General features: G+C 37.8%; 1 protein-coding gene across 25 annotated transcripts in view; it reads left to right on the top strand.

Moving 5' to 3' along the window:
• The window catches only part of MPDZ (multiple PDZ domain crumbs cell polarity complex component), a 110,174-nt gene that overhangs the window by 46,920 nt on the left and 35,787 nt on the right, over positions 1-27,467 (top strand). For 8 of the 25 annotated variants that reach the window (XM_032675119.1, XM_032675102.1, XM_032675116.1 and 5 more), the window contains 14 exons: positions 472-759; positions 1,678-1,801; positions 7,530-7,728; positions 10,395-10,436; positions 15,521-15,625; positions 16,436-16,528; positions 16,978-17,155; positions 19,227-19,337; positions 19,865-19,948; positions 21,129-21,152; positions 22,384-22,485; positions 23,690-23,761; positions 26,484-26,646; positions 27,256-27,452. In XM_032675119.1, coding sequence (XP_032531010.1) covers positions 472-759; positions 1,678-1,801; positions 7,530-7,728; positions 10,395-10,436; positions 15,521-15,625; positions 16,436-16,528; positions 16,978-17,155; positions 19,227-19,337; positions 19,865-19,948; positions 21,129-21,152; positions 22,384-22,485; positions 23,690-23,761; positions 26,484-26,646; positions 27,256-27,452 — 1,782 coding nt within the window. The remainder of the gene's footprint in view (positions 1-471; positions 760-1,677; positions 1,802-7,529; positions 7,729-10,394; positions 10,437-15,520; positions 15,626-16,435; positions 16,529-16,977; positions 17,156-19,226; positions 19,338-19,864; positions 19,949-21,128; positions 21,153-22,383; positions 22,486-23,689; positions 23,762-26,483; positions 26,647-27,255; positions 27,453-27,467) is intronic. The other 17 variants (XM_032675125.1, XM_032675121.1, XM_032675118.1 and 14 more) reach the window with 12 other exon arrangements.

The following is a 27,467-nucleotide window of genomic DNA, read 5'->3' as shown; positions in this document are numbered from 1 at the left end:
TTGCATTTTTATGGTCTGAGCTGCTTGAAATTCCTTCTTGGTAAGTGTGTTGAAAGTAAAGACCGTGGTTTTGCAAAGTTTTTTCACCTGAGAAAAACAATTGGATACTTTAATTTTAAAAACTTACTGGGTTTATGTCTATTTTAAAAATGTTTGAGTAGATGTTACTTTTCTAAACTTAGTAGAGAGTTACTGGAGAGTACTAAGTTAGAATTTAGCCTTCAGCAGTAACTTATTTTCACTGATTTCTGGTATTTTAAAACAGAAGAAATTGTCTAAGAAATCAAGTTCACCTTATAGAAGAATGAATGCCTATAGGGAACTAAAGGCGAGGTTGATTGTTACTGATTGTACAACAGAGATGTTTACATTCTGTGAGATTAGTTTTTGTTTAAGGTTTTAGCATGAAATATGCTTTTGAATTATACTACGAATGAATGGTGATTGTTCATTATCTCCTGTGTTAAACAGGCTATTGGAGAGGAATGTGAAAATACTGCAGCTGATTTCCATGTATCTGACAAGAATCTGTACAACATGGATCTGAATCAGAGAATGAGAGAGCAAAAGTGTGTAGTGGGCAATAGCCTGGAAACTGCAACTGGTTTTACTAAAACAGATCTCCTGCCTCTGGATGTTTCGAATATCAACCAAAATGAAAGTGAAAACACAGCAACATGGACTGAATCTCAGACAGCATCAGAAGTTGCACTAAATACAAGCCTTGCTACTACCACGCAGCTTGATCCCCAAGGAAAAGTAAAGCTATTTATTTTTTTTTTAAATAATAATTTAAAAAGAAACTACAGAAAGGCTCTATTAGACTGTAACATTTCCTACAGAAATTGTGACTGGCCAGCAGCTGTGCATAGTTCTTTGATTATTAATGTTCATCAGATGTGTTATCTCACATCAAAACTGCAGAATTTAGACCTTTCCAAAACAGGACATAATTTATGGCATCATGATAGTAGTTTCTGAGAGGCTGGCAATACAATGGTCTATAAAAGTCTGCTCAGACCTCACATTGATAGATACTGCAGGACCACAGTGTACCCACTGGGCAGGACAGGGGGATTTTCTTATCCCCTATTGACCTTCACAGGGACATGAGTGCAAGAAGGAGGTGCCCAGCTGGAAACAGGCCTAGGAAGTCGAGGGGGAGTGGTATGAATGTCTTGCATCATGGTGTTCATGCAAGCCTATGCAGGTCAGCTCACAAACTGACCTGTGATGCTGCATAATCTTTCTTTATATGATAGTCACTGTGATGTGTTTCTTATTTATTCCATTCAGTGATTTATTAAGAAATGCTTGAAAGAGCTGCAATTTCTTACAATATTTGTTACTTTAGTACTGGCAGATTGTCAGACATCTGTGGTGAACAAGTCTGAAGCCCTTGAATTCATGCTACTAATTTTAAGAGTGTAACTAATGTCTCTAAATTAAAAGTATACTTTGTGACAGATTTGGTATGTTACCTGAATGAAAACACAAACCTCAGATATGTTGGTTTGATCTTTGATGGATTGACTTTTTCAATGTCTGTGTAAGGAATCTGTCTTAATTATGCACATAGCTTTTGTGTAAGGTAAAGTGAGTTGAGATCAGTATGACCAATTATATTTTTATTTTTATGTCAGTATTCTGAACTGATGTCATTTTCCCTTGTGTTAGGATCATTTGCTTTTAATGGAGAAGCGATGCCCAGTATCTTTGGAGGGAAGTTTCACAATCCCAAATTCAGTCAAAAACATGTATGAGAAGACTATCACAATTGCAAAAGGCAATTCGAGTCTAGGTAAGTTAGCTAACATTTTCTGTAACGTTGTAGGGAATATGGCTTTCCATTTTCCTTGTATGTTTTAGTAGTAAAGACTAAATATTTTCCATTTGATGGGGACAGGATATTTGTTCTTTGCTGCTCTTGCCCTTTTTGACTGTCATGGCACTGAATCCATGTGCAGTCACTGAGGACACAAAAGTGAAGTGCCCAGTCTTACTGAGAATTTGTTTTCCCATAAAGGAGGTTAGTCTTTCGAGCTATTAACAGAACAATTTTAATGCACTGTTTTTTTATGTCTCTACTAATATAGTGGAAAAACAAGATGTAGCCAAGGAGCGCCATAGAAGAACACTTTGGCCAAAGAACTTCAGACTAGAATTTCAAGTGTTTGCAAGCACAAAATGATCTTGCTTCCTGAGGATGGTCAGAAGGGTCTAAACAAGCTGTTCACTTCCTTGCTACAAGTTCGTACTTGTATCTGAAGTGCTGCAATATTTCTGAAAAATCATGTAATTGATTAATTTAATAGGTAGTATTTTTGGCTCAGTATTATCATTTTGTAATGAAGTTCAGAGTTTTTAAATATCTGCAATCTGCAGCTTCCTGAGCATACTGACTAGAGACACGTTTTGGAGCAAACAGGCACAACAGATGGTAACGTTTGTCGTTGTCCTGTCCTAGTCTCTGGTGTGGTCCTTGGCAGTGCGAAGGGGAGAACAGGAACAGAACCTTCCCAGAGCCAGTGCGGGAAAGGCTTTTTGTTGAGAGGCAGTGGTGCGTCCTTCCCATTTGTGGCTGGTGTGTTCGTTTGGTTTGGTTTAGGTTTCTTATGCTGCTTCTTCCAGCCAACTGCACATCCTTGAAGACTCTCTGGAGTTGGTAGGGCACTACTTTGTGTGGGTGCTGGCTGTTTGCAAAAACTCCACAAATGCTTTAAAATGGGCTGTCCACAGAACCAGATGTTTATAAACAGTTCCAACTTAGGATTCCTCTGCTGTGCAGAGGTGGGTGTTGGGTTTTTTACAGCTGTGATGCTGTACTTCAGTGGACTCTTTCACCTGGAATAAAATACCCTCTGATGACTGGATGCTCAGTCTGCCACCCGTCACCTTCATGATGCAGCCATCCTTCAAACTGGATTGGGAACTGATTGGGTTTAAAATCAAGGTCTCTAAAATATAAAACTGTGGAAAAAGTCTAAGGTTTACCTTTCATTGGTATGAGGTGCTTGGCTAGCTACTACCTTTACTGTTCTCACTGCCAGGCTGTATAAAGTGCAGGTCACAGTGCATTTCCAAGCATCTGGATTTTGTAAAAAAAGTTTTCCTTGCAAAAAACTGTTAATTCAATAAAGCAGGTTTTCATTTATTTGTTTGAGTGTTTTAAGTGCAGTGAACATACAAAGCAAATTTGATGTCAAGCATGAAAATACAAATTTGGAAGATGGCCCACATTGGCAGACATTATATGCATGAAAGTAATACTGGTCTCTATTCATATATACAAAATATGAATGTGAATATCGCTTTTTGCTGGCTTTGGACCAGTCTTTTTCTTCCAGGCTAAGTATTCTCTGGCCTGGGAAGCAGCCTGGGCACAGTGACCAATTTACACACAGGGCTGCAGTGCTTTTAACTTTCATTTTTGCAAAGGAGATAAATCAAGAGCTGTGAATGATGTTGAAAGCTGCAGCTGCATCAATTACTTCAGTTGAGAACTGGCACTTCTTTTTTCCTTTTTAATGGTGTCACCATTGTTGCTACCTGGCCCAGAAAGGGGAGGATAACTCAAGTTCTTATAAATAAATCCCCTGGGGTAGACTAGAGTGAAATGACACTGATTAATGGGTGTTTGAATACATATATATGTAGGTTTATTTTGGAACAATTTTGTTTCAAAAGGTAAACAGATATGTTTACTGTTTTGGGTGTTCTTTTGTAGCAATATGGCAATATTAAAGCATCTGTAGCAATAAAGCAACATTAGAGCATAGCAATATGACTATTAAAGCTTAGCAATATTAAAGCATAGCAATATAGCCCTATTATTAAAGCATAGCAGTATTACAGCATCTACAGCAATATCATCTATAGTAATATAGTAATCATTAGAACATAAAGATAGCACTTAAGGAAATGCATAAGGGAGAGAGAGGGAAAAAAAGGATAAAGGTGGAAAGATCTATATAGTCACCGCCCATTGGATCCAGCAATGAAACTTGGCAGTTGCAGCGTCTGTGTGTTAGTTGAAGTGGTGATCTTGATCCGTTGGGGCTCAAAACTCAAAGAAGTTATGAGTTATTATACACTTTCTTCTCAGATAGGAACACCTTGTAGCTCCCCAGGGTGGGGAGTTTTACAATGAATAGTGTCATGGGCCATGCCATGAGCCTCCAGCATCAACAAAGACTGTTGCAGCTGCCTGTTGTACCAGCATCAATCATGATCCATTAGGGTCTAACATTTGAGATGTATAGCCCAGGCTAGATGTGTAGAGTTCATGTAAAGGCATTACAGTGACGTGATAAAAGGGATTTTCCACCTTGCAGGACTTGCCTCTTCTTAGCCTCTTCCCTTCCTCAGGTAGGCATCTGCACCCAGGATAGCTGGACAATGGCATGCACTTATCTGATCCTTTAGCAGTACTAGGGGGGCTGGGCTTTGCTGGGTGAGCAGCTGCTTCTTTTCAGTTTGCAAAAGTGTTTTAGTGATCTTAGAATGTGTAAATCATTAACTGTTTTGCCACGGTCCGCGTGGTAAGGGGGGATGGGACCGAGCACTGCAAAAAGGGTTCTTGGCACAGTTGAAGGGTGTGCAGCAATGCCAGTTTATTCAGGGGGTACAAGGGTTTAAATAAACTAGGTTTGAGGGGCAGATTCCAAACCGGGGAGGCGCAAGAGATTGACAGCTCAGGGAGAAATGTGACAGGGGGACAGGGGAAAGGTGGGTGGAACTCCCGGGTCTCTGAGGGAACTGGCCAATGGTAGCTCTCCCTGCACTGTGGTAACTACAGCCAATCAGTGGCAGAGGAGCGGGAAAACAGGGAGGACAAAGAGACAACCTTTTGAGGGAAAGTCTGAGGGAGAAATGGGGACAATATGGAGGTATAGCAGAATTAATAAATTTTGACAATAAACTGGGGTGCATAAGAATTCATAAGTACACAACAATAAACTGGGGAAAAACTGTCAGTCCGCTGGGTGAATTGTCCAGTCAGTAACAAGTCCATTTAGATTCCATTAATGCTTCTCCAGGCAACATACTGTTTCAGTCTCTGACACCTACAGTTTGTAGCAGCTCTTCAAATCCAGCCACAGCTGGAAAGCTAACATTTTGACTGTGATTTTTTAAGAAGACAGCACCCAAATGCAGAAAAAGAGCTGAAATGCCATTGTCCTGTATAAATCATTTGGCAACTTACCAGTGGTATTTGCGTTTTTAACCTGAAATTATAGTTGTACAAAGTGTAACATCAGCCTTACAGATTTGTAATGATGATGTCAGCATAGAAACAGGGGAGGGGTTTGTACGGGTCCGTGTGATGTTTTTTTTTGAAGTGCTATTACACTACCCTCAGTTATGCATGTTTGTTACTGTCTTAACCAGACAGCTAAGTTAGGTTCAGAATTTCAAACCTCTTTTCACCTGTTTCCTTGGCAGTTTTCTGTGCATACTGCTTGTATTCTGGTGGAGATCACTTTATTGCAGTTATGTTTGAATTCAGATCTGACTGAGTAAAATCTGTATGAGCAGATCTGTCAAGAGATGGTTCTTGGAAGGAACATGTGAATGTAAAAAATGGGGCACTCACCCCAGGATGGCACCTGTGATGTGCTTAGTATTGTAATGTTACTGACCTGAGGAGTAGATGATATACAGTTTGCCTCTGCTTTTTCTAGTAGCAAGGCAATAAATCAGTGGCATTTGTGTCTGTATTACAAATCTGATACACTCATCTCTAAATTACACCTGTCCATACCTACATTATTAACTGGCAAATAATACATACAAATGGTGTTACTACTCCAGTCAGTAGTAACACCATATTCTTTCAGCAGTTTATATAAAGGGTCATCATGAAGATGGGTTTTGCAGTTTTTCCAAAGTTAGACCTTGACTTCCACATACCAAAGTAGCGAAGTACGTGTATTCCTATGTCTAAGAACATTACTGAGCAGTTTACTAGTCAGGGCTACCTTCTCATACTTTAGACAACTATGTTGATCTCAACTGCAAGAGGATTTGAGGAACTAGCACTATTAAAAGATTCTTATTTTCTGAAAAGAGCCCTAAACCCCACAAATTAATATCTGAATTGTGGTTATTCTTTAAATGTTTACAGTATTTTATTTTTTTTCTGAGACAAATATACAGTCAGATGTTTGTATGGTTGGCTGAGCCTGGGTAGCCTGGAATTAACAGCTGCCTTATAAACTCTGTTCAACCAGTCTGTTTCCCAAGTCTAAGTTCACAAAATAAAGAGTTCAGACTGTGTCTTCTGTAGCCATGTTTGTATATAAATTGTTGGAATTTATTTAGTTAGTATTCTTGGAGGTTTTTCTCTGGTAGCTATCATCTTCTGTCCATTCACAGTCTGGACAGTAAGGTAAGCACTTGCAGACGTACAGCTTTACTCTCAGTGCTTGCTAGCCTGATGTATTATATTGGAAACCAGGAGAACCCAGTGGGGTAGTCACTGCCTCCTTCTCCAATAGATATTCCTCTATAAGATGCTCTTATTTCAGTGGCTTTACCTTGTTAGCAAATGAAAACTTTCATGTTAGTGCACAAAGAAAAGTACCATGCTTGGCAGTAGTAAGATAGTGGAAGTCCTCTGGGTAGACTTAAGGGTCCTGACCCTACAGCTGCCTTTCCACTGCTTTAGTGAAGAACAGTTTTTCCTGAAACTGTTATCAGGGTTTATTTCATGACCACCAAGTGCCCTGCAAGTAACGGTGACAACTCATGCATGTAAGAACATTCACAGACATGTGAAGCCCAGCACAAGTAAGTCCCTGTGGGTTCCCCCTGGGGAAGGAGCGGTGAGAGAATATCTGTCTCATTTCCCATTAGTGAGAAGAAAGTGGCATTAAAGGGTATTTGTAAATATAGAGAACTGGAATCCTGCTGTGCCACAGGTGGGACCGTGGTGTAACTCAAATAGTGGACTGTATCCACAAGCAAAGCGCAGACTCTCACAGAAATCAGGTCACACTTATGGGCCTAAGCTGTGGCCCACCTAGGAGAGTGGTAAGGCAGTCGCTATCTCAGTGAGATCTGATTCAGGCATTCTGTTGAAAATAAGTGTGTGTTTGTATTGGGCCTGTGCTCCTAATTAACTGTTTAATCATTTCACCTTCTTCCCAAAGAGAATCATCATAAACTAAACTGAAACGTATAAACTCGATGAACCATCACAAGAGGTGAATTTGAAGCAATTTCATTACCTTTTTTGTTTATTTTTTGCTTAAATTTTCCACTGTCTTAATTTTTTTATGAAGAGCCTAGTATGTGAAATGACAACAAGGTGAAGTAAAGGTACTATGATTGCTATTTGTAATTGCTGTCTCCTGTTGGATAGAAGAAATGCAAGGGAGAGTAAGAGCAACATTTATAGGCTTGCTGATATTGGCAGGTTGGCTGACTGACTTTTACCTCCCCTGTGGCCCAGGTTTCATTTCCTTGTCTTGGCACCCAGAGCTGAGGCTCAAAGACATTAATTGTTTCATGTGTTTTCACTCTAGGGATGACAGTAAGCTCCAATAAAGATGGCTTGGGAATGATAGTTCGCAGCGTCATCCATGGAGGCTCAATCAGTCGTGATGGGCGGATTGGTGTGGGGGACTGCATCCTGTCCATTAATGAAGAGTCAACCACTAACTTAACCAATGCACAAGCCCGGGCTATGCTGAGACGGCATTCACTCATTGGACCAGATATAAAGTAGGTAAAGCCAGATGTTGAATTGTGGTAGGAAAAAGCTAATAATTGAAAATTGATTATTTATGCAAATATTTTAAGTGAAAATTTTGTATGTTCTTACACATGAATTTACCTTTAAGTTACAGCTTCAGCTGGATAATTCACCTTCAGATTACATTTTCATGAATTTCAAAGATAAAATCACTTGTATGAGACTTTGGATGTTCTTAGGAAAATTACTGTCATGAGTAAGCATCATCATTACTGCTCTGCATGGTTTTACTGAAAGAATGGGGTTAGTCAGAATTTTGCATTCATTACTCTTCTAAAGAAAATAATTATTTCCTCAAGATGTTTGTGGTTCTTAAAGGAGGATTATCCTGGCCATTGCACAAGTGATTTCATTTGATCTCTATAGTGAGTTTTGGTTTTGACTGCCAGACAGAAAGTATGACATATGATGTTAATGCAGAAAAATAATGCTTAAAACATATCAGTACATCTGTGACAAACAGCAGAAACACCCTGTTTTCTGAAGTCAGTTCCAATTTTTTATCAGTATATAGAAAGAAACTCTTGCTCTTGTGCATAAATATCTGCTCTTGGGAGTACTATTTTAAATGTGTAGTAATTAATACAAGTTTTGAGATACCCAGTTGATAAGAAAGTTTCTTCTCAAGTTCACACAATGTGCAGAATTTTAACTCTGCCTTAAAGTACACTTCTTTCTTGCTGTCTTAGTTGTGGAGTTAACTTTGCCCTCATGCAGCATCTAGAAATGAGCTTGTTCCTGAAGCTGTGGATGGTGCTGTAGACACGCCAATGCTGGCTTTGCAACTTCAAAACCTAGTGGCTGGTTTTCTCAGACCTGTGGTAACATGGATTGGGTCAGATAAACAAATGGGATTCATGGAGTTGTGGGTAATAGAAGCCTTTACTTATTTAAGACGGTGGCTTTGAAAGAGATCAGTCCCAATCCCAGTGTAGTTCCAGGTGGTTGTGATTTCTGTCGGTTCAGATTGGACAGCTGGGCATTCCATATTTCTGCAGAAGTATTTTACTTCAAAGAGACCTGGCATTTTGGGAACAGGTGGTCAAAGTACCTTCACTGTGAGTTGTAGGTTTAATTGTCTGCCCCATAGTTGTCATGCCTTTAGGATTATGATTTAATGTAATATTGTTGAAATAAAGGGGTATGCTCATATAGTGAATTACATTATTGTCAATGTTGTCATGTATTTATATACTGACAAGTCAGTGTTGATAAAATGTGTCCTTGGTTATTATTGTAGGCTTCCAAACTGTAATTCTAACTGTCATGACTGATATCAGTTGGTATGTGCATGTGCATGTGTGTGTATATATCTCCTTAGATACACAACTGCTGCAGCACCATTCTTCTATGAGGAGTCCTTTATTAGTGCTGTAGTTACATGATCAAATACAGATGTGTTCATTATTTGTGCTTATTCTTTTATAGCTGCCGCATTTTACACTGTTTGACTTAAGTTTTGTTTTATAGTCTTTTGCAGATACGTTGGAAATACTAAAATCTTGCCTTAGATGTGAATATTCAGATTTTCCAGAGAAAAGTACATCCTCTTTCTGAAAGATTTTGCAGAAAAGGGGCAGATGCTATTCATATTTTTAATTAAGATTTTTGTGGGTTTTTTTTTTTTATTTATGTTCTTCATTTTATTACTGTAATAAGGTTTGAAAGTGAGTGGATAATGTCTCAAATCAGAAATAGTAGATAAGGAGCATTATGTCCTGATAATTCATGTTTTCTGGGAGGGATACACACACAGGCACACACACGCATCTGTATATGTCGATTCAGAGCTAATGTGGTGCATCACCTTGCAGCATTTGTGATACAAGGGCCAGCATTTCAAATATTTAAATTGGATCTCTTTAGTGTCTTCCTTGGGAAGCAAGGGTGCACTACCACTTAGATGTGACCATCGAGATATCATTCTTCTCTGTCCTTATCGCAATATTGGCACCTTGACTTTTAGACTGAGCTTCTTTTGGCTAGCAGGTTGCCCCCAAAAAGTGATTAAGTAGGAGTACTTTACTGTCAAAGCTGTATTTCAGCAGCAAACAGTGTTTGCAGAGAAAATACAAAGCCATTATTACTGACCATTTAATGGCTTTGTTAAATTTTATTAAAGGAAATTTCATTTTGAATAGGTCAAGAACCAGCATTCTGAGCTTGAGATTTGGATAGTTAATTTTTTTCCCCTTCATGTGTGGTAAACCAGATGTATGGTCTTACCAGAATGCATTCTGTTCCATGTCTCACTCTACCTTGCCAGGAGCTTTTATATTTCTGTAATAATAGCCAATGTTTTGTGGTCAGCAGCAGCTGCTTGTAACATCTGTCAGATAATTACTAGAGGTGTATTAGAATTCACCTAACTGAAGTGTGGGGATGAATTCCTGATCAAGAAGTAATATAGATCGCAATTCCATTTTCCATGCCTGTTAATAATCACTGCAATAGACAATAATAAAGAGCAGATGCTTTCTGGGATGAAGCAGAGGTGGAATGGGAAAAAAAAGGACAAAAAAAAAGCAGCTCACACTTTTAACTACATAAATATACCTCTCACATTCAGCATGAGACATTAACATTTGTTAACACCATTGTAAAAAGATGCTGCATCGTATGCTTCACATTCTAGATCTTCTCCAGCACCTGCTGATGATCAGGCCCTCTGTTATGTGTGAGTATTGGCAATTCAGACACTCATTATGGCTCTATGTTGCAACTTGTCTCTAAAATCATTCCATGCTTTTATGACATCAATAGTAATGTCAGGGATATATCCAGATATAGGTACATATTCTCTCTTTCCTTGCGTATGTTCGTGTGTGCATGCACATGTGGCTGCACATGTGGATGTATGTATATATATATATTTTTTTATTAAAAAAGGATATGAGTGTGTGTGTATACTCGTATTTATATGTATGGCTTTCAACTTGAAGATTGGAGCATACTTTTTAAGTCTGAAATGAAAATACCTGTATTCTAAAAAATTATGGCTAATATTTTTAAATTTTATCTGTGACGGCCACCCAAGATGTGCTCAGAGCACGTGTGCATGTGTGTGTATGTGTACAAGGTTCACTGCTAGAATTGGCATGAGTACTTTGTACTGATATCTGGATTAATCTCAGTGTCATATTTTCTGTGGCACTTACATTTTACTTCATGTATAAAGAGGTTCAAAGTAAACCTTAAATGTTTGTTAGAGTAATGTGTCCTGAACATTTTCCATACTTCGTTAATTGGTTTGTTGGTGTTTCAAGGTTTCGTGTGGCTGTTAAGCATGTGATAAATGTTCCTCTGTACTGCATGCAGTGTCATATTTACAAGATGCTTTCATATGTACAACCATTGGTGTTTCCATTGTCACTGCTTTAGTTGCTAGTGCATACCTCTGGGGTAGAAGTCATTATATCTCTCAAGAAAGAAGACCAGAACACTTTCTCTTTCATGCTATACAGCTCTGAAAGGGTGGGTTAAACCCATCATATACCTTCCTTTGAAGTTCTTGAACTTCAACTTTTCTTGCAGCTAGGAAATACAGCTCAGAAGTAAAACAGTAATTTACTTGTTTCCTATTTTCTGTGTCTTAATCCCTGTTTTCTGGCATTTTTTACTCTTACTGTCTTCCCTGTAACTGTATCAAGGCAATTGCCAGTCTGTTTTGCAGATGAACCATTCAGGTGCCAGAGTGGATTTTTATTTCCACTGTACAGCACAAGGTTCAACAGAGTCGGTCAGAGGAGCCCGATGCACTTCTTCTGGGCCCCTCATCATCCTAGTCACAGGCTGACCTGTTCAGGATGATGCTGGATATCATCAGACCTCACTGTGACCTCCAAGTGAGCTACAGTAGCAATCCAGCAAGTGATGGATTTGATAACTGGGGAGTGTCTGCTCATGAGTACAGGGAAAAGCATGTCTGCTCATGTTTAACAGGGAAAAAACTCATGTAAATTGAAGGTCTTTAATACAATGTGACCTTGCCAAGTGTTACAGAAGGCAGAATCAGGTTGAATGCCTCATAGCAAAGACTACTTTCTGGTATACATATTTCCTAAAACTGTAATTTACAGCAGACAGAGGTTTTTTAAGTATAACTTTTCATTACAATAACGTGCAAAAGGAGAGAGTGAGGAGGACAGTCACATCAATAATACAGCTTAGATAAAAAGAGCAGGTAGGGAAACCTTTGCAATTAACTGAACTTTGGAAATCATGAGCAAGAAACAAAGGTGAACTACGCAGCATATAACTTTTCGTGTATATGATCCATGTAATTTAGTTTTCTTTCCTATGCTATTTTTTGCAAAATGCAATTGTTCTGGTTTATATTTGAGAAATAGCTGAAGCATTACTGCAATTTAGTTGTAGATAAGAATGAACAGTTAAAAACACACTGGATGTTCCTTTGAGTGCTTTAAAATACACTATTCAAACTGCAGTTAAGTGCTAGAATAGAAATAATGTATTTTTCCAAAGAGCTAATACATAACAACTCCCAATGAGACTATCTAAATTTTATTCCATCTGTGGAAATCAATTAGGTAATTCAATTGCTCAATTGTAGATGCCTTTTTTTTAAATGGTGGAGCGAACTTCTCTCCTTAGCTCCTGTGCTATACACAGAAAGGGAAGGTAAAGCAGCTTTTCGGAGATGTTACTAAGTAGCATATGAGGCTCTTTAAGAGCATCCTTTGTGTCATACCTTTTAAATGTTCCGGCACAATATCAGTTACTAAATCATATAAAACAATAGGATATCCCAGAACTTGGAGTTCACATGGTTTGCCTCACCCTTAGCTGACCTCTAATGCTGACATAGGAGAGGTAAGGACTACTACTACCTTAGAATCTTGGCACCCTGCATAATTGCTTACCATGTGCCCCTTGCACAAAAGGACTAGACAAGAGTTGATAGATACTGGACACTGTACTGTCAGAGATCACATTCTGCTGTATACATCCAGGCTGGATCTGGGCTTATCCCTTTCCTCTGTAGGAGTGTGCCATTCTCCTTTCCATACTTTGAACAGCTGCAGTTTAGCATAAAGGAGATTGTCTGAGCCTTTTAGTCAGCAGAAACATTGTTTGCAGTTCTGGGTTATTTTACTGCAGCTGTCTGCCAAGGGAAAATACATTATTTCCTACTTGTTTTTATAGGGTGAAAATTGATGAATTTGATTGGGGTGAAACTGATGAATGTAACTTAATGAATGTTACGTTTTCTTACATTGAAATGCAACTTGCACATCTTGTAGCTTTTGTAGAGGCAAGGTATTCTTATGGGCTTACTGGGTGGAGCATCTGCATCAGCATTTGACCTGTGAGAGTTTTGTGAGCATAGTACTAGCACTTTGCTATATTTCAACACACCTGGAGTTTGAGGTGGCTAAGAAGTAGTAGTGATTATTTTTAAAAGTTCTTTCCTCTCTTGTGTCTTGGTGTTTCACTGCTGGGTCTTCACAGAATAACTGCTGCATGTCATTAGTCTTTCCCAGTGCTAGAATGCCCTCAGGAAAGGCAGATAAGAGTCAGTGACCTTCTGCTGAGTGTTTTCTAGTGTATGCTAACTTCCCACCACTTCAAAAGGAAAATACTTTGTGTCAAGCACAGTAACACTTCAGTGCTTGAAAAAAAGGGCCAAAGTAGAACCTGGAGGAGATTGAAAGAAGAGGAAAAGCTGGTGATAATATGGATGTTTCAGAAATTTCCACTAGAGAGCTGTGGAGTTCCTTCTGTTCAGCACTTTCATAATGACCCTCTTTGCACTTTTCTAGATATGGTAAATGTGAGAGGAGGTAGGGAACATGCTGGGACACAGACAAAGATGACAAATAAATGTGGTCATTAGGATAATTTTGGTAGAGTGCTTTGAACTGACAGCATTAGTCATATAAAAGTTCATTTGAGCTGCTGTTTGATGCTTGCTGTATCCAGCAGAGAACCAGTGAGAAGGGGAATCAGTGGCAGTCAGGGTGTAACAGTGTGGTGGTTTGAAACTCTCAAGAATCTAATTTCTAAGTTCAAGCCCCCCTCCCACAGATTGTCCCTGTGAGAGGGTTTATCGATGGTATGGACTTGATATCTTCTTCACTTCATGTGGAGAGTTTTCAGACAAAACACAACCATTCGTTATTGGGGGAAGGGGAAAATATTTACGAAGGTTTATTTACACACACACATATATATTTACATTGAATTAAATTCCTCTTTTCCTTCAATAAAAGTCTAAGAAGAAAAGAGAAAAGTCTTTCTGTCACTCCTCAGGCCACAGTTCCTTCATTTCAGTTTTTTGTGGCACTGGTTAGTGTCCTTCATTTTTCTGAGGCAGCAGATTTAAGTATGGAGTCAGGATTTTTGTTTTTATTTTGTGGAAATTCCAATCCCGAGTCCAAGCCTTCAGGGGATTTTTCTTGGAGACCTTCACTTCTCTTGGGTTAGAGCATTTAAGGCAGCTTTCAGGTTCAGTCTTACCAGAGCTCCTCTGCTCTTTCTCAGCTTGCTAGCGTGGTAGCAGCAGCAGAGGGCACGGCCACCTCCTCCGCATTCCATCCTGGTTCAGCTCTCAGGACGACTCAGAGTTTTTCAGCTCCTTTCTTTCTCTCTCTAGCTGCTGTTGCATTTTGGGACTCCGTAAGGGTTTGGAAGTTCACTTTTCCTCTTCAGGAGGTCTCTGGGTTTTGGGAAAGTGATACAGTCAGACAGAGAACTTTAGTCAAGGAATGACAGACAGGAGCCTCCAGGTTCGAGCCTCAGAGCTGAAAGAGTCTCTCCTCAGCAGCTTACACATCCTTGTGAAGTGGTCCAGATTTTTTTTTCCTCTGTCTCTTCTGTGGGGAAATATGTTAATTTTTCTTTTAACAATGTGATGTATGAGTAGACAGACTTTTTTTTTCCCTTGTCTTTTTTCCATTAACCTTACTTCTTGGTAGACTTGTATCTGACAATAAGCTGCTTTTTGTAGAACTAGATGCTTTTAAGAAGACAAAGCATCATTAAAGGAGGGCCATCTAAGTAGCCCTGTTTATATCATGGTATCCTTTTGTCTATAGAGTGGAGTTTTTTAAGAAATATTCTTCATGTCTTAATCTTTTTTTCCTTCCTTTTGTTTCCTCCTCCCCAGTCTATTGGACCATTTCTGTTTCTGGCATTCAAACACTGAGTAGAGTCTGCATGTCATTTGATTGGTGAAACATGACTATCTGACTGTCCCAAACTGCCTAGAAGTGATGAAGGGGTGGAGGAAGGAGTTGAGCAGGGTATTGCTCCCTGGAGCATAGGTGGCATGCTGTAACACATTTATATGTCCAAATCTGTGGACAAAATAAATACAAAACCACACAGGAAAGCACAAAACCTCCTACAAGCCAACTTTCAGAAACATTTTCAGCAGTCATTTAGTGTGGTAATGGTGCCTCAAACTTCACAGATCCTTCAGTGTTTGTCTTTACTTGAGGACTCTGTATTTAACTGAAGCTGGATTGTCTCTGTTAACACTCTGGTCACTGTTCAAGCACCATTTATTTTAATTACAGAAATATATGTGCTGCTCAGCTACTTAATTTGACTATAAATGCATATTTGTTGCAAAGTCACAAGGGATTCATATAACGGCTTACTCCCAATGTATTTGCATTGTGCCTTTGAAGTCAATGAAGTAGTCTTGAGTGGCTTCCTCATATCCATACCTCACACTCACCAAAGGGAGGACCGGCAGTCCTCATGCTACTTTAATCATGTCCCATTTTATTGCAGTATTACATATGTGCCAGCAGAAAATTTAGATGAGTACAGGGCCGGTTTGGGACAAGAGACAGAGGGAGCTGTGCCACCTGAACTTTTTCCATCACATATTGTCAGGTGAGTCAAAAGGCTTATGGTTTTCTCCCACAGAGCTCTCAGATGCAGCTCTTCCCATACACTTTACTTATATTGGGAAGATAAGTTTTGTTTTGGAAGAGATGAAAAATGCGTGATTTTCTTCAGACCAGCAGCCATTACAATAAAAAGCTGTTCAGAATACAATTTTTGCTTTGACTAGAAAATTTTTTGAACATTTTTTCAAGGTTTGATCTGTTTCATACCGTTTGATTTGCCCAAAAAGGAGATTGAATTCCATTTCATCCTAAATTTCTCTTAAATACCATGCAGTTTGATTTACATGTTACCACAAATACTCAGTATCTTCAACATAAGAAATTAGTATTGATGGTCTTCCCAGAATGTAAGTGGAAAGAACTAACTCTGCTGTCCTTTCCTTGAGTTTCAAAAATTCATTGCAGTTACAGTCCAAAATTTCAAAGTGACTAATAATATTTGGGTTTTTTTTAAATTCATCTCCAAAAGCAGTAACATTTTTAAAGTGCTGTTGTTATTTATTCCATTTTGAAAACAATAATTACCTTTAGCTCTGATTTGGTTCTTGTTCCAAATTGCACAGTCTTTTAGTCTGTGGTTGTGGATAGCGACTTCATTGCAGAAAAAAGTGAATGGGAAATCTCCAAACACCAAATGTATTCTAACAGACATCTGAAGAAGAAATTCCTTATGTGAATCCTGTGTACAAATTCTAGTGCTGGCAGGGTGATTCAGTACATGAAATTTTTCAGAAAAATCTAATCATTATATGAGTTTGTTAAAAATGAATTGCATGTCCCTGTTCATCATTAGGGAACTCCCAGAGCTTCCAGAACGTGAAGAGGGGGAGGGAGAAGAAAGTGAACTTCAAAATGCAGCTTTCAGTAACTGGAACCAGCCCAGAAAGTAAGTGCAGATCTATTTGCACAGAATAAAATGTCATATGAAATTTAAAAATTTTGAAACACATAGTATATTTTAAGAGGAGTAAAAAACCAGCAGAATTGCTGCAATTATGTATGTTGTGCATTGCAGGAGTTGATTTTTACTGCCATTGGGATTGTTTTAGTAATGTATCTTTACTTATCCCAGGCTGATTCTTTGGGATCCAGAAGGAAGAGATGAATAGAAGGATTCAAAGTTTTTATCAGAATCCAAAATAAAGTGACCAACACTAGACTCAATTACAGACCTGCTGAGCAATTCAGATGATAACTCCCACTGAAAAACAAAACTTTGCAAGGAGGGTTATTTCAGAATAAAATAACTGTGCAAATCCAGGTGTCTTCAGTGTGCAGCATTGTCATAATCACAACAGATTTTCATTTATTTTGGCCCTTGTTTTTTCACAACAGGGTTGAACTCTGGAGAGAGCCTAGCAAGTCATTGGGGATCAGCATTGTTGGAGGACGAGGGATGGGGAGCCGCCTGAGTAATGGAGAAGTGATGAGAGGGATCTTTATCAAGCACATCCTGGAAGACAGCCCAGCTGGCAAAAATGGAACTCTGAAAACTGGAGATCGAATTGTAGAGGTACCAGCTGAATGCCTTTTGCTGCAATTCCCCCAGCATCTCAGGAGCCGCTGAGATGGATTTGTAGTTCTGGGCTGACAGCTGTGTAATTGCTCCAGCTGACACCACTTGAGCCATGCAGACTGTGCTACCATCTGCTGATGTTTATGTGCAGTCAGCTGTCTGTTAAGTTGAATATCTAACCTGAAGCATAGATGACTGACTATGTGAGCAGTTCAACCTGCCTTTTTTAAAGCCAGCATGTGTAGGAAAAAGCTTAAGTTTGGTGAAGCTAAAAGATTTCACTATTGCTTATTGGGTAGCAACAGAAATGGCCAGTGCAGATCATGCAAATAAATACCAAGCTTGTTTCCCTCTTAAATCTTAATCATATCACATCATTCTTATGCATATTATGCAGTAATTAAGGGAGACACATGTTTTTTTAATTCCTGACATGAAGAAATCTGGGTTTGATGTTTGAGAAAGTAAGTACACTTGTGTCCATGCCTGAGGGTGAGGTAGCCATTGGTGTTGCATGAAAGGATTTATCTAGATTTCTCTTCTACTTAGTCAGTCCTGTGTTCATACAGCCACTTTTGCTTTCTTGCTTAAAGATACTGAAGAATGAACGTGCTGAAAGAATAGGTCTTCCCTGTGATGATTATCAGTGTCAGGCACTATCCTGTCTCCAGCATCAGGCTCTTAGGAGCTGCCCTCCATCCTGCTAGATGTCCTTAGCTGACTGTCCATCAGTAAGAATTTAACAAGGGGGGTGACGGAGATGGTGATTCTGGATCAAACTGGGCTTGCTTTACACAGTGGCGCTGAACTGCAGTTTGCTGTTTGCTACAAGATCCCTATCAAGGATCTTGAAATAATACCTTAGTATAAGTAGCACTTTCTTCAATAGGATGGAACAGTTTTTGGTATAACAAGATGTTTGTTATAACAAGATGGGAGTTGGAATTTTGCTTGATGGCCACAAAATAAAAATAGTCATTTTATTTGAATAACTGGATTTTTATGAGTGCAGTTGGCTCTGACAGTGATAATTGCAGAAGTTGGAATGGGTGAGTGAAATTAAAATGTTATGTTAATGTGACTGTTTCTGAATGGATTATTTCAGTTTCTCAGGTTGTGACATATCTGAGCTTTATCTCCACTATTGCATACAGTATTTCAGACACGGGGAGTTGGAGAGTTCCTCATAGGTTTAGAATTTCTCTCACGTTCTTTTTGTGCTCTCTCATTTACATTGAATGGTTAAGTTTAAGGTAGAGTTAGACAATTAAAAAGTTGTCATATAAAGTCATATAACTTTGTGTGCAAAAATTACCACTAACAAATAACCTTTCTGTGTTAGCTTCTAGCTTTTGTTGTGGTCCTTGTGAGAATACTTTACTGATGCTAACCTCACCTTAACATTGTTCTTACCTGACAAATTTTTTTCACGCACTAATATATATGAAGACATGAAGAAAAACAACCAGGCAAAAATTTATCCTTAGCCATCCTTTGTAAGTGCCTTCTTCTAGAAGAGAGAAAGCTTTTCAGCTCTGACCTAAAAATTTGACTTCTGGAGAAAGTGCCTAGTAGCTAAAATTGGTCTTATCTTGCTTTTCAAAAGCAAACAAACAAACAAAAAATTCCCCCCAAAAACCGTTGTGAAAGACTCTACAGCACCTAACAAGTTTCTGTTTGTAAATCTCATAAAGTCCCGGGAGACAGATTTCTCTAAGATAGGATTTACAGGAAGCAGTATTTGGCAAAAACTACCACTGTCTTCAGATTATCATATCTTTTTTGTTATATTGCCCATGGAAAAAATGAATGGAGCCTGAACCAAGAATGTTGAAAAACCTGTTTTTAAACCAGAAGAATAAGAGAATATTTATTTAATGTCCTTTCAGTGCTCTTGGAAATCTCAAATCTGTGTGTGAGGGACTTTAGGCCAAGTTAGTAGAAAGCTTTCCACTAGAAACAGAGGTTTGCGCTCAGGTTTTAGTCAAAGTTTCCTAACCAAAACTCAAAACTGACTCATGATTCTTGTAGCTTCTTGCAATGTTAAGATGAGGCCTTCCAATTACAGGTGGATGGAATTGACCTCAGAGATGCCAGCCATGAACAAGCTGTGGAAGCCATACGGAAGGCAGGCAATCCTGTAGTCTTTATGGTACAGAGCATTATAAGCAGACCAAGGGTAAGCATTAAGAATATTGAAAGAGATGCAATACATAGTAATAAATGAAACAAATGTTCAAGATGGTGGTGTTTGGGAATGGGATATTTAATCCTGAAAGTGCCATCTCAGCTACTTTAGGAACAAAGATTTGATTTAAGTATTATTTCCATTTAGAATGAAATCGATTTGGATTTGGAATTACCCTCCAGCACGCCGTCCACAAACTATTTTGAAAAGCCTCAAGAAAGATAATTTGTTGGGGGGCAGAGTAGGAGTCTAACTAAAACCAGCTCTTAGAGATTGACAGCGTGTCTGAGGAGCGCATGCAGAAATACAGCACCTCTTAAAAAATTCTTTGGACGTTAATGAAAGGACCTAGAAGTACACGGAAGTTTTCTGTCACTAAGCTGCATGGACATTGCAGACAAAAGCTACTGAGCTTTAATATAAGTTGCTTGCATCACTAGAAACTAAACTTCCTCTTTGCAGAGTCTGTGTAAGCTGCGAGTTTATTTACTAGTTGTCTCATAACTCTTGTTCCCCAGCCAGAGTCTCTTTATAGCCCTTCTTCAGCTTCTGCTCCCTGTGGGCAGAAAACTACTAACCCATTTTATCGTCAGTCATCTAAGGTAAAGTTGCATGAAAAAGCTCTATTGAATGTTGATTTTTGATACTCAAACTACTAAAATAAGGCTTTTGTGTTTGCTGTGATATGAACAGAATTGCCACTGCTGAATGCTTAGGCCAGTTTGGGATGGGAGTGATGCCATTACTTTGTCACAACTTACTTTTGTTTAGAGAATGCTCCTTTCCTATTTCTAATTGTAGTTCTTTGTTCTATTTTCAAATTATTAAGCTTGTTGGGTTTTTTTTGACTGTACTAACAAACCTTTGTTTCTCTGTAACAAGAAACATTGCAATTGCTCTTGCTGTACACATACATTACATTGTGATCTTCGTAAATGGCATTATATTTATTATCTTCATCTTTTGAAACTTGCATCTGTACTTTATAATGAGATCTTATAAGGAAATTTCCTGCTTTCATTCATGTGCAGTCACCCAAATAGCTAGCTGCCTGCACAGAGCTATATTTAATATGATTCAGGTTGTATTTAGCCAGGAAGTCAGTTTCAAGTGATATGTAGCTAAGGAGTCCAGTTCTGCTTTGTTTTTTTCATTCAAGCTTACCTGGTAGATAAAGAGATCCTGAGTACTCCAGAATAGTCCAACTAATGCAAATGGGCTGTGAAAAGCTATTTTGCTAATAGCTAATTAAGCAAAGGATAATTTTGCTAATAAGGAGTTACCCATTGAGTCTGTGTTTCATACCAATACTGCTCTGGTTATTTCTGAGTAAGAAATAAAATGTCACCGTGATTATGATGCCATAGTATTATGCCTACAGCATTGTGCTATAGGAAATTCTAGCTAGTTTCTGATACCTTCTGATACCATGTTGCACACATTAATAAAATTATGAGCAAAAGTTAGTTGAAAAAAGAAAAAAAAAATTAAAAAAAATCTTGTTAATTTAGGTTTTGATTTGAATAAAAAAACAGCAAAAGGGAAAATGCCCTTTATTTTAACCTTTGCTTTTCTTATTCTGTGCAAGAAGGTATGCTAAACTGAACTGTTCAGGCAAACTCAAATGCTCCATATCTTATTATAGTAGTCAGTCCATATTGACACAATACTGTTGCATGGATTAGAATTTAGACTAGTATTTTAGGAACCATGCCATCATGAAAAATATAAAAGGCAAGCTTTTGAATGGCTGTAGCTGACATTTGTTTCCTCTTTTACTAGGATTTCACTGTTGATATATGTAAGGTTTGTGATGCTTTTCTTAGTTTCCTAAAATTCCATCAAGATACATTTTAAAATTTTACGCAGATGACAAATGCAGGTGTTAAAGTGTAATAGGATCATTACAGTAACAAATTACTTGTTGCAAACTTCTCTAAAAGACGTGTGTAAACAAAAAATCTTACTGTACCTTAGGGGTACAGCCTTTTGACTTTGAGTGACTTGACAGTGAGAAACCTTGTTCATGCATGGCATTGCTTTCTCACTGCTGAAGACACAGTAAAGTCAAGACCTATATTGTCTTATCAAATTACATTACTTTTTGCAATACAGTATTTGAAAATAAATGTTTAGGGATGCATTTACTATTTTCAGAAGTATTTAGAAAAAACCAAAATGCTTTAAGAAAATTTTTAAACAGCAGTGTACGTTTGGATTAAATTACTCTTGATATAAACGATCCTACAAGCTTTTCACATTCCTTTTCATTTACCATACTTCTTGTTTTCCACAGTGTTTAACTTACAGACCTAAGACTTGTAGGCTATTGACAGGTGGATACATCTGTATCATGTATACATGGTATATTTCCAACAAACTGTGCGATCAGAGCTGGTCCTTCTTAATTAAGTTTGTTTTGATCTCAAATAGAGTACAGTACAAAAACTGAGTAAGGAATATTACATCCTTTATTAAAGGAAATTACATCCTTTAATTTCGTCTAAATGTGTAAACTCTTTTCATGTTAAATAATAATGAGGAAATACCTTCCATTGCTAAAACAGAAGACCAGAGAATTTAGTTTCAATAAACTATAAATTCAGGCAATTATAGGTGCATGCACTCATATACAAAGTGTTCAGTAAAAGTCATCATTAGATATGAAAGCTGCTTAGAGATGCCTAATATTACTAAATCTTCTCTTTTGCGAAGTAAAAAATACTTGTACAAAATTGTACAAATAGCACATAAATTTACTCATCTTTGTGCTGCTCAATTCTGTACTTGATGTACTTTGTGAAGAGTAGAGAACAGGTATGAGCATCAGTGCTTTTCCTCTATGCTATGCTAAACAAAGCTGATAGAAACACAGAGCAAATACAGTTTTGCCCACTTTCACCTATCTGTAGCAAAGTGCAGGAAGTGGACCTTGTTTAGTTAGCCCAAACAACTACATAAATATGTTTTGCTTCATGAGTAAAAGGGGTTCATTTAAAATTGGTTTTGCTTAGTTTCCATTATGCTTTCCTTTTAGAACTCTTCTCCATCTTTCCCACAGAACAGTGTTTTCTGTAGGCCAGGTGTCTTCAGCAGCACTAACCCATTTGCTGATTCTTCTCAGTTCAACACCAGCAAGGTGGGAGGATGACACACTGTCTGCTTTTGACTCACCAAACACAATATGTGTGCTTCTTTGCCATTTGTGTCTCTCTGCATTCAAATTCTTTTATACAAGTTTGGGTAAAATACTATGCTGATGAGAGTGGGAATTAAAATAACACAGACAAATATACACATAGGAAAGTTATAGAGAAGTGGAAAACACCAGCTCTGTTAGTCATAACTACTAAATCTGAGCTATTCAGAGCTACCAAAGGAGTAGGTTCTCAAATACAAGATCAGTCCCTGTGGTATATTTTAAAGTATCCCCATGAGTGTAACTCTCTCATCAGTGTGTGAGGTGTTTTGCTGCTATGTACTTCTTTTATGTGGTTAAAACTTTACAGCTTTAATATCTCACTTTTATTTTTGCATGGAAAAATCCAAACATTAGCAGCTTTCAGTTTATGATGCTGAAAATATTTTCCTTCTACTTCTTGAAAAATCTTTTAATGCACCATGAACAAGATGCTGACATCTTTGGAAATACTAAAAAAGTTAGATTTTATTTTTTATTTTTTTTTGTGATTAGTGCTTACTGCATGTTGTTCACAATGGGAACAGAGTTACCTTCTAACACAATGATAAATAAAAGCGTAATTCTTCTTTGCATGCATTTCTGATTTAATAAAATAATTTCTAGCTGGTTTTACATCTTGGAAGTGATTGTGCCCTTCTGTTTTCCCATGTTGTCAAATACATCATATGTGCAATGAACATCTGTGATAATACATGTAGTATATAATTGCATGTGTGTTCTTAAAACTGTTTTCATGTTTGTTACAGTTTTGTATCTGAGGAAAGGGAACAGATATGCAATATAAATGATGGCTTGTATTTTCTATATTTGCAAAAGTATTTCTGAAAAATATTGCACATATTTTAAAATAATACATAATGGTCTTGCAGTTTCTGCGTAATTTCTTTTTTAGCATTAATATAAGAATGGCCTTTTGTCATCTCTGTTCTCTTGCTGAACTAAGGTTCATGTACAGTAAGTTACTTTGCTGAATCAGGGTCCTTAATAACCATTAAATACTTTTGTCTGTTTATAAATAGAACTAATAAAGTTGCTGCAATTAGTAAAATGAATCCATAATTGAAAATGAGTTATTCATTAACAGTACTGTGTATTGCCAAAGGTGCTGTAACATGTGGATTGCTGTTTTCTGTTACTGTAGGAGGTATCGAATCCAGTTAGGGTTACCTTCCGTTGTTCCCCAACTAACCCCTTTGCTCCCACACCATTCAAGGTTTGTCTTGATTCCCATCAGTGGGTCCTACTGTATGTGTGCTCTACATTTGTTCATGGCCTGTGATACCTTCCAGAGTACTGCTTCTTCCTCTGCCTGTGCCTTCATTTTTTCAAGCTCCAGACTTGCTGCCATTTTCAATACTTGCTTGGCTGTGATCAGAGTGACCCTGGTAGCCAAATTGGTTCATGCACTCTCTGATGCTTTGCATTTTAAATGAAATACTGTGCTGTGGCACACTGAAAGTATTTCATGAGTTAAAGTATTTTAGGTTTTCTGTGTGTTGCCCGATTCAGGGAGCAAAAGTCTTATGTGTGTGTAAACTGTGGAGGCCAGCTTCTGCTTCTGGCTGTGCACGTGTGTCAGGTTGAGTTTTGGAGGCTTGATGTGTTCTCCTCCACACAAATGGCATTGTAGCATGCTTTTCACCCTTCCCGCAAAGGAGCCTTGCTTTTACTTTCATTTCAGCATTTCCTTCAGAAATATTCAGATTTAGGTACATGTGTACAAAGGTGCAGAAAGAAGCATTTTTTGTCAATCAGATTATGGTGGCTGCAGTTAATAAATGTTAATCTGTCAGGATGTAGCCATACATCCATACCTTACAGATCTTCCAGAAGTCCTTGACCAATATTTTGTTCATTTTTTTAGTCATGTTTTCATTAAATTTGCTGTTCTTGGACACTGTCATTTGCAAAGAGTACCCCTAAATTAATATTGTAAGGTTTGCTGATCTGGTTTGCTCTCACACTTGCTATCGGTTTGCGTGGCAAGGTGGTGGTAGCTGTGGGGACTGTGGGGTGGCTTTTATCTTGTTTTTTTTTCCTCCCATGTCCAGCTGAAGAGGGGAGTGATAGAGCAGCTTTCATGGGCAGCTGGCCACTAGCCAAGGTCAACCCACCACAACACTGTATTTCCTCATTTTTTCAGTATATTATGTAGCTTTCTAGTTAAACTCTAGGAAGCACTCTGAAAAAATAGTGTTTCTAGAATTACTCTCCCTTTCACTCCTTCTTGATATGTGGAGGTATGTTACAACTTTTATTTATGGTGGACACGTGAATTTTGATTGTGAAAAATCACTTTGAATGTTACTAGATAGGGTTTCCACCCTACTCTCATTCTGGTGGGTGACAATGTCTTTGCTAGAATTTTGCTGCTTCAGTTTTGAGATGCTAGGTATCATCTCAGCAGGATGACATTGTCTTAGATTGGAAGCATGAGACAAGGTTACTAAAGATATGAAGTCATATAGCATTTATTTGCATTTTTTATAAAAATTATTAGTTTGGGTGTTATATGAAAACTTCCCACACTTTTAACAATTAATGACTTCTTAGTTAAGTTCCTAGAACAAGTTTCTAAATGAAAGGAAAATGTTTTTCAAGCAGAAGCAGAATGAGAGAACTGAAACAGGGCATTTGCAATTTCTTTAAATCTTTGGAGTTACAGAATTCAGATAAGTCATCTTCACTGGGAGATGGGACCTTTCTTAAATCTCAATATGACTAAATTGGTAACTTCCTAAGTTTTTCAACACCTTCAATTTGGAAGATATACATTGTTATTCATTTCAGTCCCTTGCCTTTGATGAAGAAATTATCTGAATATTTTTGGCACCTAGAGACACAATCTGAAATACTGTATTCAGACTTTTGCTAATGGAAGTAGTGAAAGCTGAAATGATGAGAACAGGGCTATGAAGCTAGGGCAACACACCTGAAAATTCTACTGTTGGAAAAATAGTTAGTTTTCTTTTAAAGTTTTTGTTGCTAATATCAATAACTGATCTTCCAGTATCAAAGTCTCTTGGGCATGCATAAGCTTCAGAATTATGATATTCAGACACAAGTTTCTTGCTTAGATGTTTACTCTAAGCAAGACAAAGTCATATAAATTAAAAACACTTAGTGAAATCCCTGATCAGAGTCCATATTCCTCAAGGGAAATTACTTGAACGGAGGTTTGCCATATTGCGGATTTGGGCATTTAACCATTACATTGCGGTAGTCGCGTGTTTGTACTTCTTACTTTTTTATGAATATGAATAGACCACATCAAGACTAAAAGTATCTGTCTCTTGTGGTTTAATATGTATCTTTCTTTGTTTGATCTCCTCTGTGCACTTTATAGGAAACTAGTAAATAAGACTGAAAAAGTCCAGTCACTGTAGATTTTGTCAATTATCATCTGTTTCATTTTGGTTTTTAATTTTCCTTTCAGTTAACATACCAGTTATTCTTTTTTTCCTGGAGGCATTTTTGAAAGCATCTAGTTTTTTGTTTCCTTTCCCTCTCCTTGTATTTGGCTTCCAAAGCATATGATAGGAAGAAATTATATGCAGTGGCTTTTAAAAATAAAATGAGGTATAAGTCTTTTGCAATTAGAGCATTAAAAAAAAAAATCACTTGAGTCTTTGTAAGAGACTTTTTCAGAAATATAAAGTGGCACATAAAACTTTACTGAATTGGGCTTTTATTGTGAGTTTTGTTTGTTTCCAAATACAATTTGGAATGATGTTATCTCTTACCTTGCCTGGTGTTTGTTTCTGTCTATGATCTCTTTCAGCCTTTCTGTGTTGTGTTATTAATTTAGAGTTTCAGTTGCTTGATATTTAAACTTCAAAGCCATAGTCATTACCATTTTGACATTTTTGTATACTAGTTTGCCCTATACAGAGTCTGCATTTTCTTAGACACTGCATTTTTTTTATTCTCCACAGGCATTCGGTCAGTCTGATGTAGAAACAGAAAAGACTTCACTTTATAATTTGCCTCTGCCCCCTCCATCAGCATTTTCAGGAATGAGCTGTGATGTTGCACAGTCATGTTCTACCAGAGTGCCAGAAGATGTGGAGAAGGAGGATGAGTTTGGTTACAGCTGGAGTAAGTTTATCCTTTGTGATAATGTTTGCAATACTCGGTGTTAAAATAGCACTGCATAAGATATGGGAGTGGGGTCATCCTGTTTGAACTGCTTCTTTATCATGTACTTCGTGGTTTGGATGTTAAGTGTTGCTCTTTTAGTTGTACTTGGTCAGGTGCTCATGGTAAGATATGAAACGCATTTTTTCTTGATCATTGCACTACAATCTCTGTTTTCCTCCATGGTCTAAATTCATTGTTTCACATGTAGTACTACTCAGAGAATTTCATTGTACTCCTATTAACGGATGACAATGACTGATGTGATAGTTTCTGTTACCTGAAGGCATTACTGGAGAGAATATTATTGCTTTTATGTGTGAAAAGTCTTTTTTTAAGAAAAGTTTTAATGTTTTCTGAAATTATAAGGAAAACAGGAAACTAGAAATAATATTGTAAATCACCTAAGGCTTAGCTCAAAAGAAGGTGTGGTTTACACTGAAAATTTTCTCATCCAGTTTGTGATTTTTCTGTCAGATACTGCCCACTGGACACTGATCTTGACTCTAGGTGACTTGTGAAACTTTCTAATGTAAATCCAACCTCTGCTGCCCACACTTTTACATTTAGAAAAGATCGTGCAGCGCTACGGAAATCTACCAGGGGAGTTACACATGATTGAGCTGGAAAAAGGAAGGACAGGTCTGGGACTTAGTCTTGCTGGTAACAAAGACCGATCCAGGATGAGTGTCTTTATAGTGGGAATTGATCCTAATGGAGCAGCTGGAAAAGATGGCAGGTTACAGATTGCAGATGAGTTGCTAGAGGTGAGTTTTTTTTAA

The sequence above is a fragment of the Chiroxiphia lanceolata genome, chromosome Z (genome assembly GCF_009829145.1).
Source record: "Chiroxiphia lanceolata isolate bChiLan1 chromosome Z, bChiLan1.pri, whole genome shotgun sequence".
NCBI lineage: Eukaryota > Metazoa > Chordata > Aves > Passeriformes > Pipridae > Chiroxiphia > Chiroxiphia lanceolata.
Note: the sequence above shows the minus strand (reverse complement) of the source record. Positions and strands in the feature narration are given on the sequence as shown.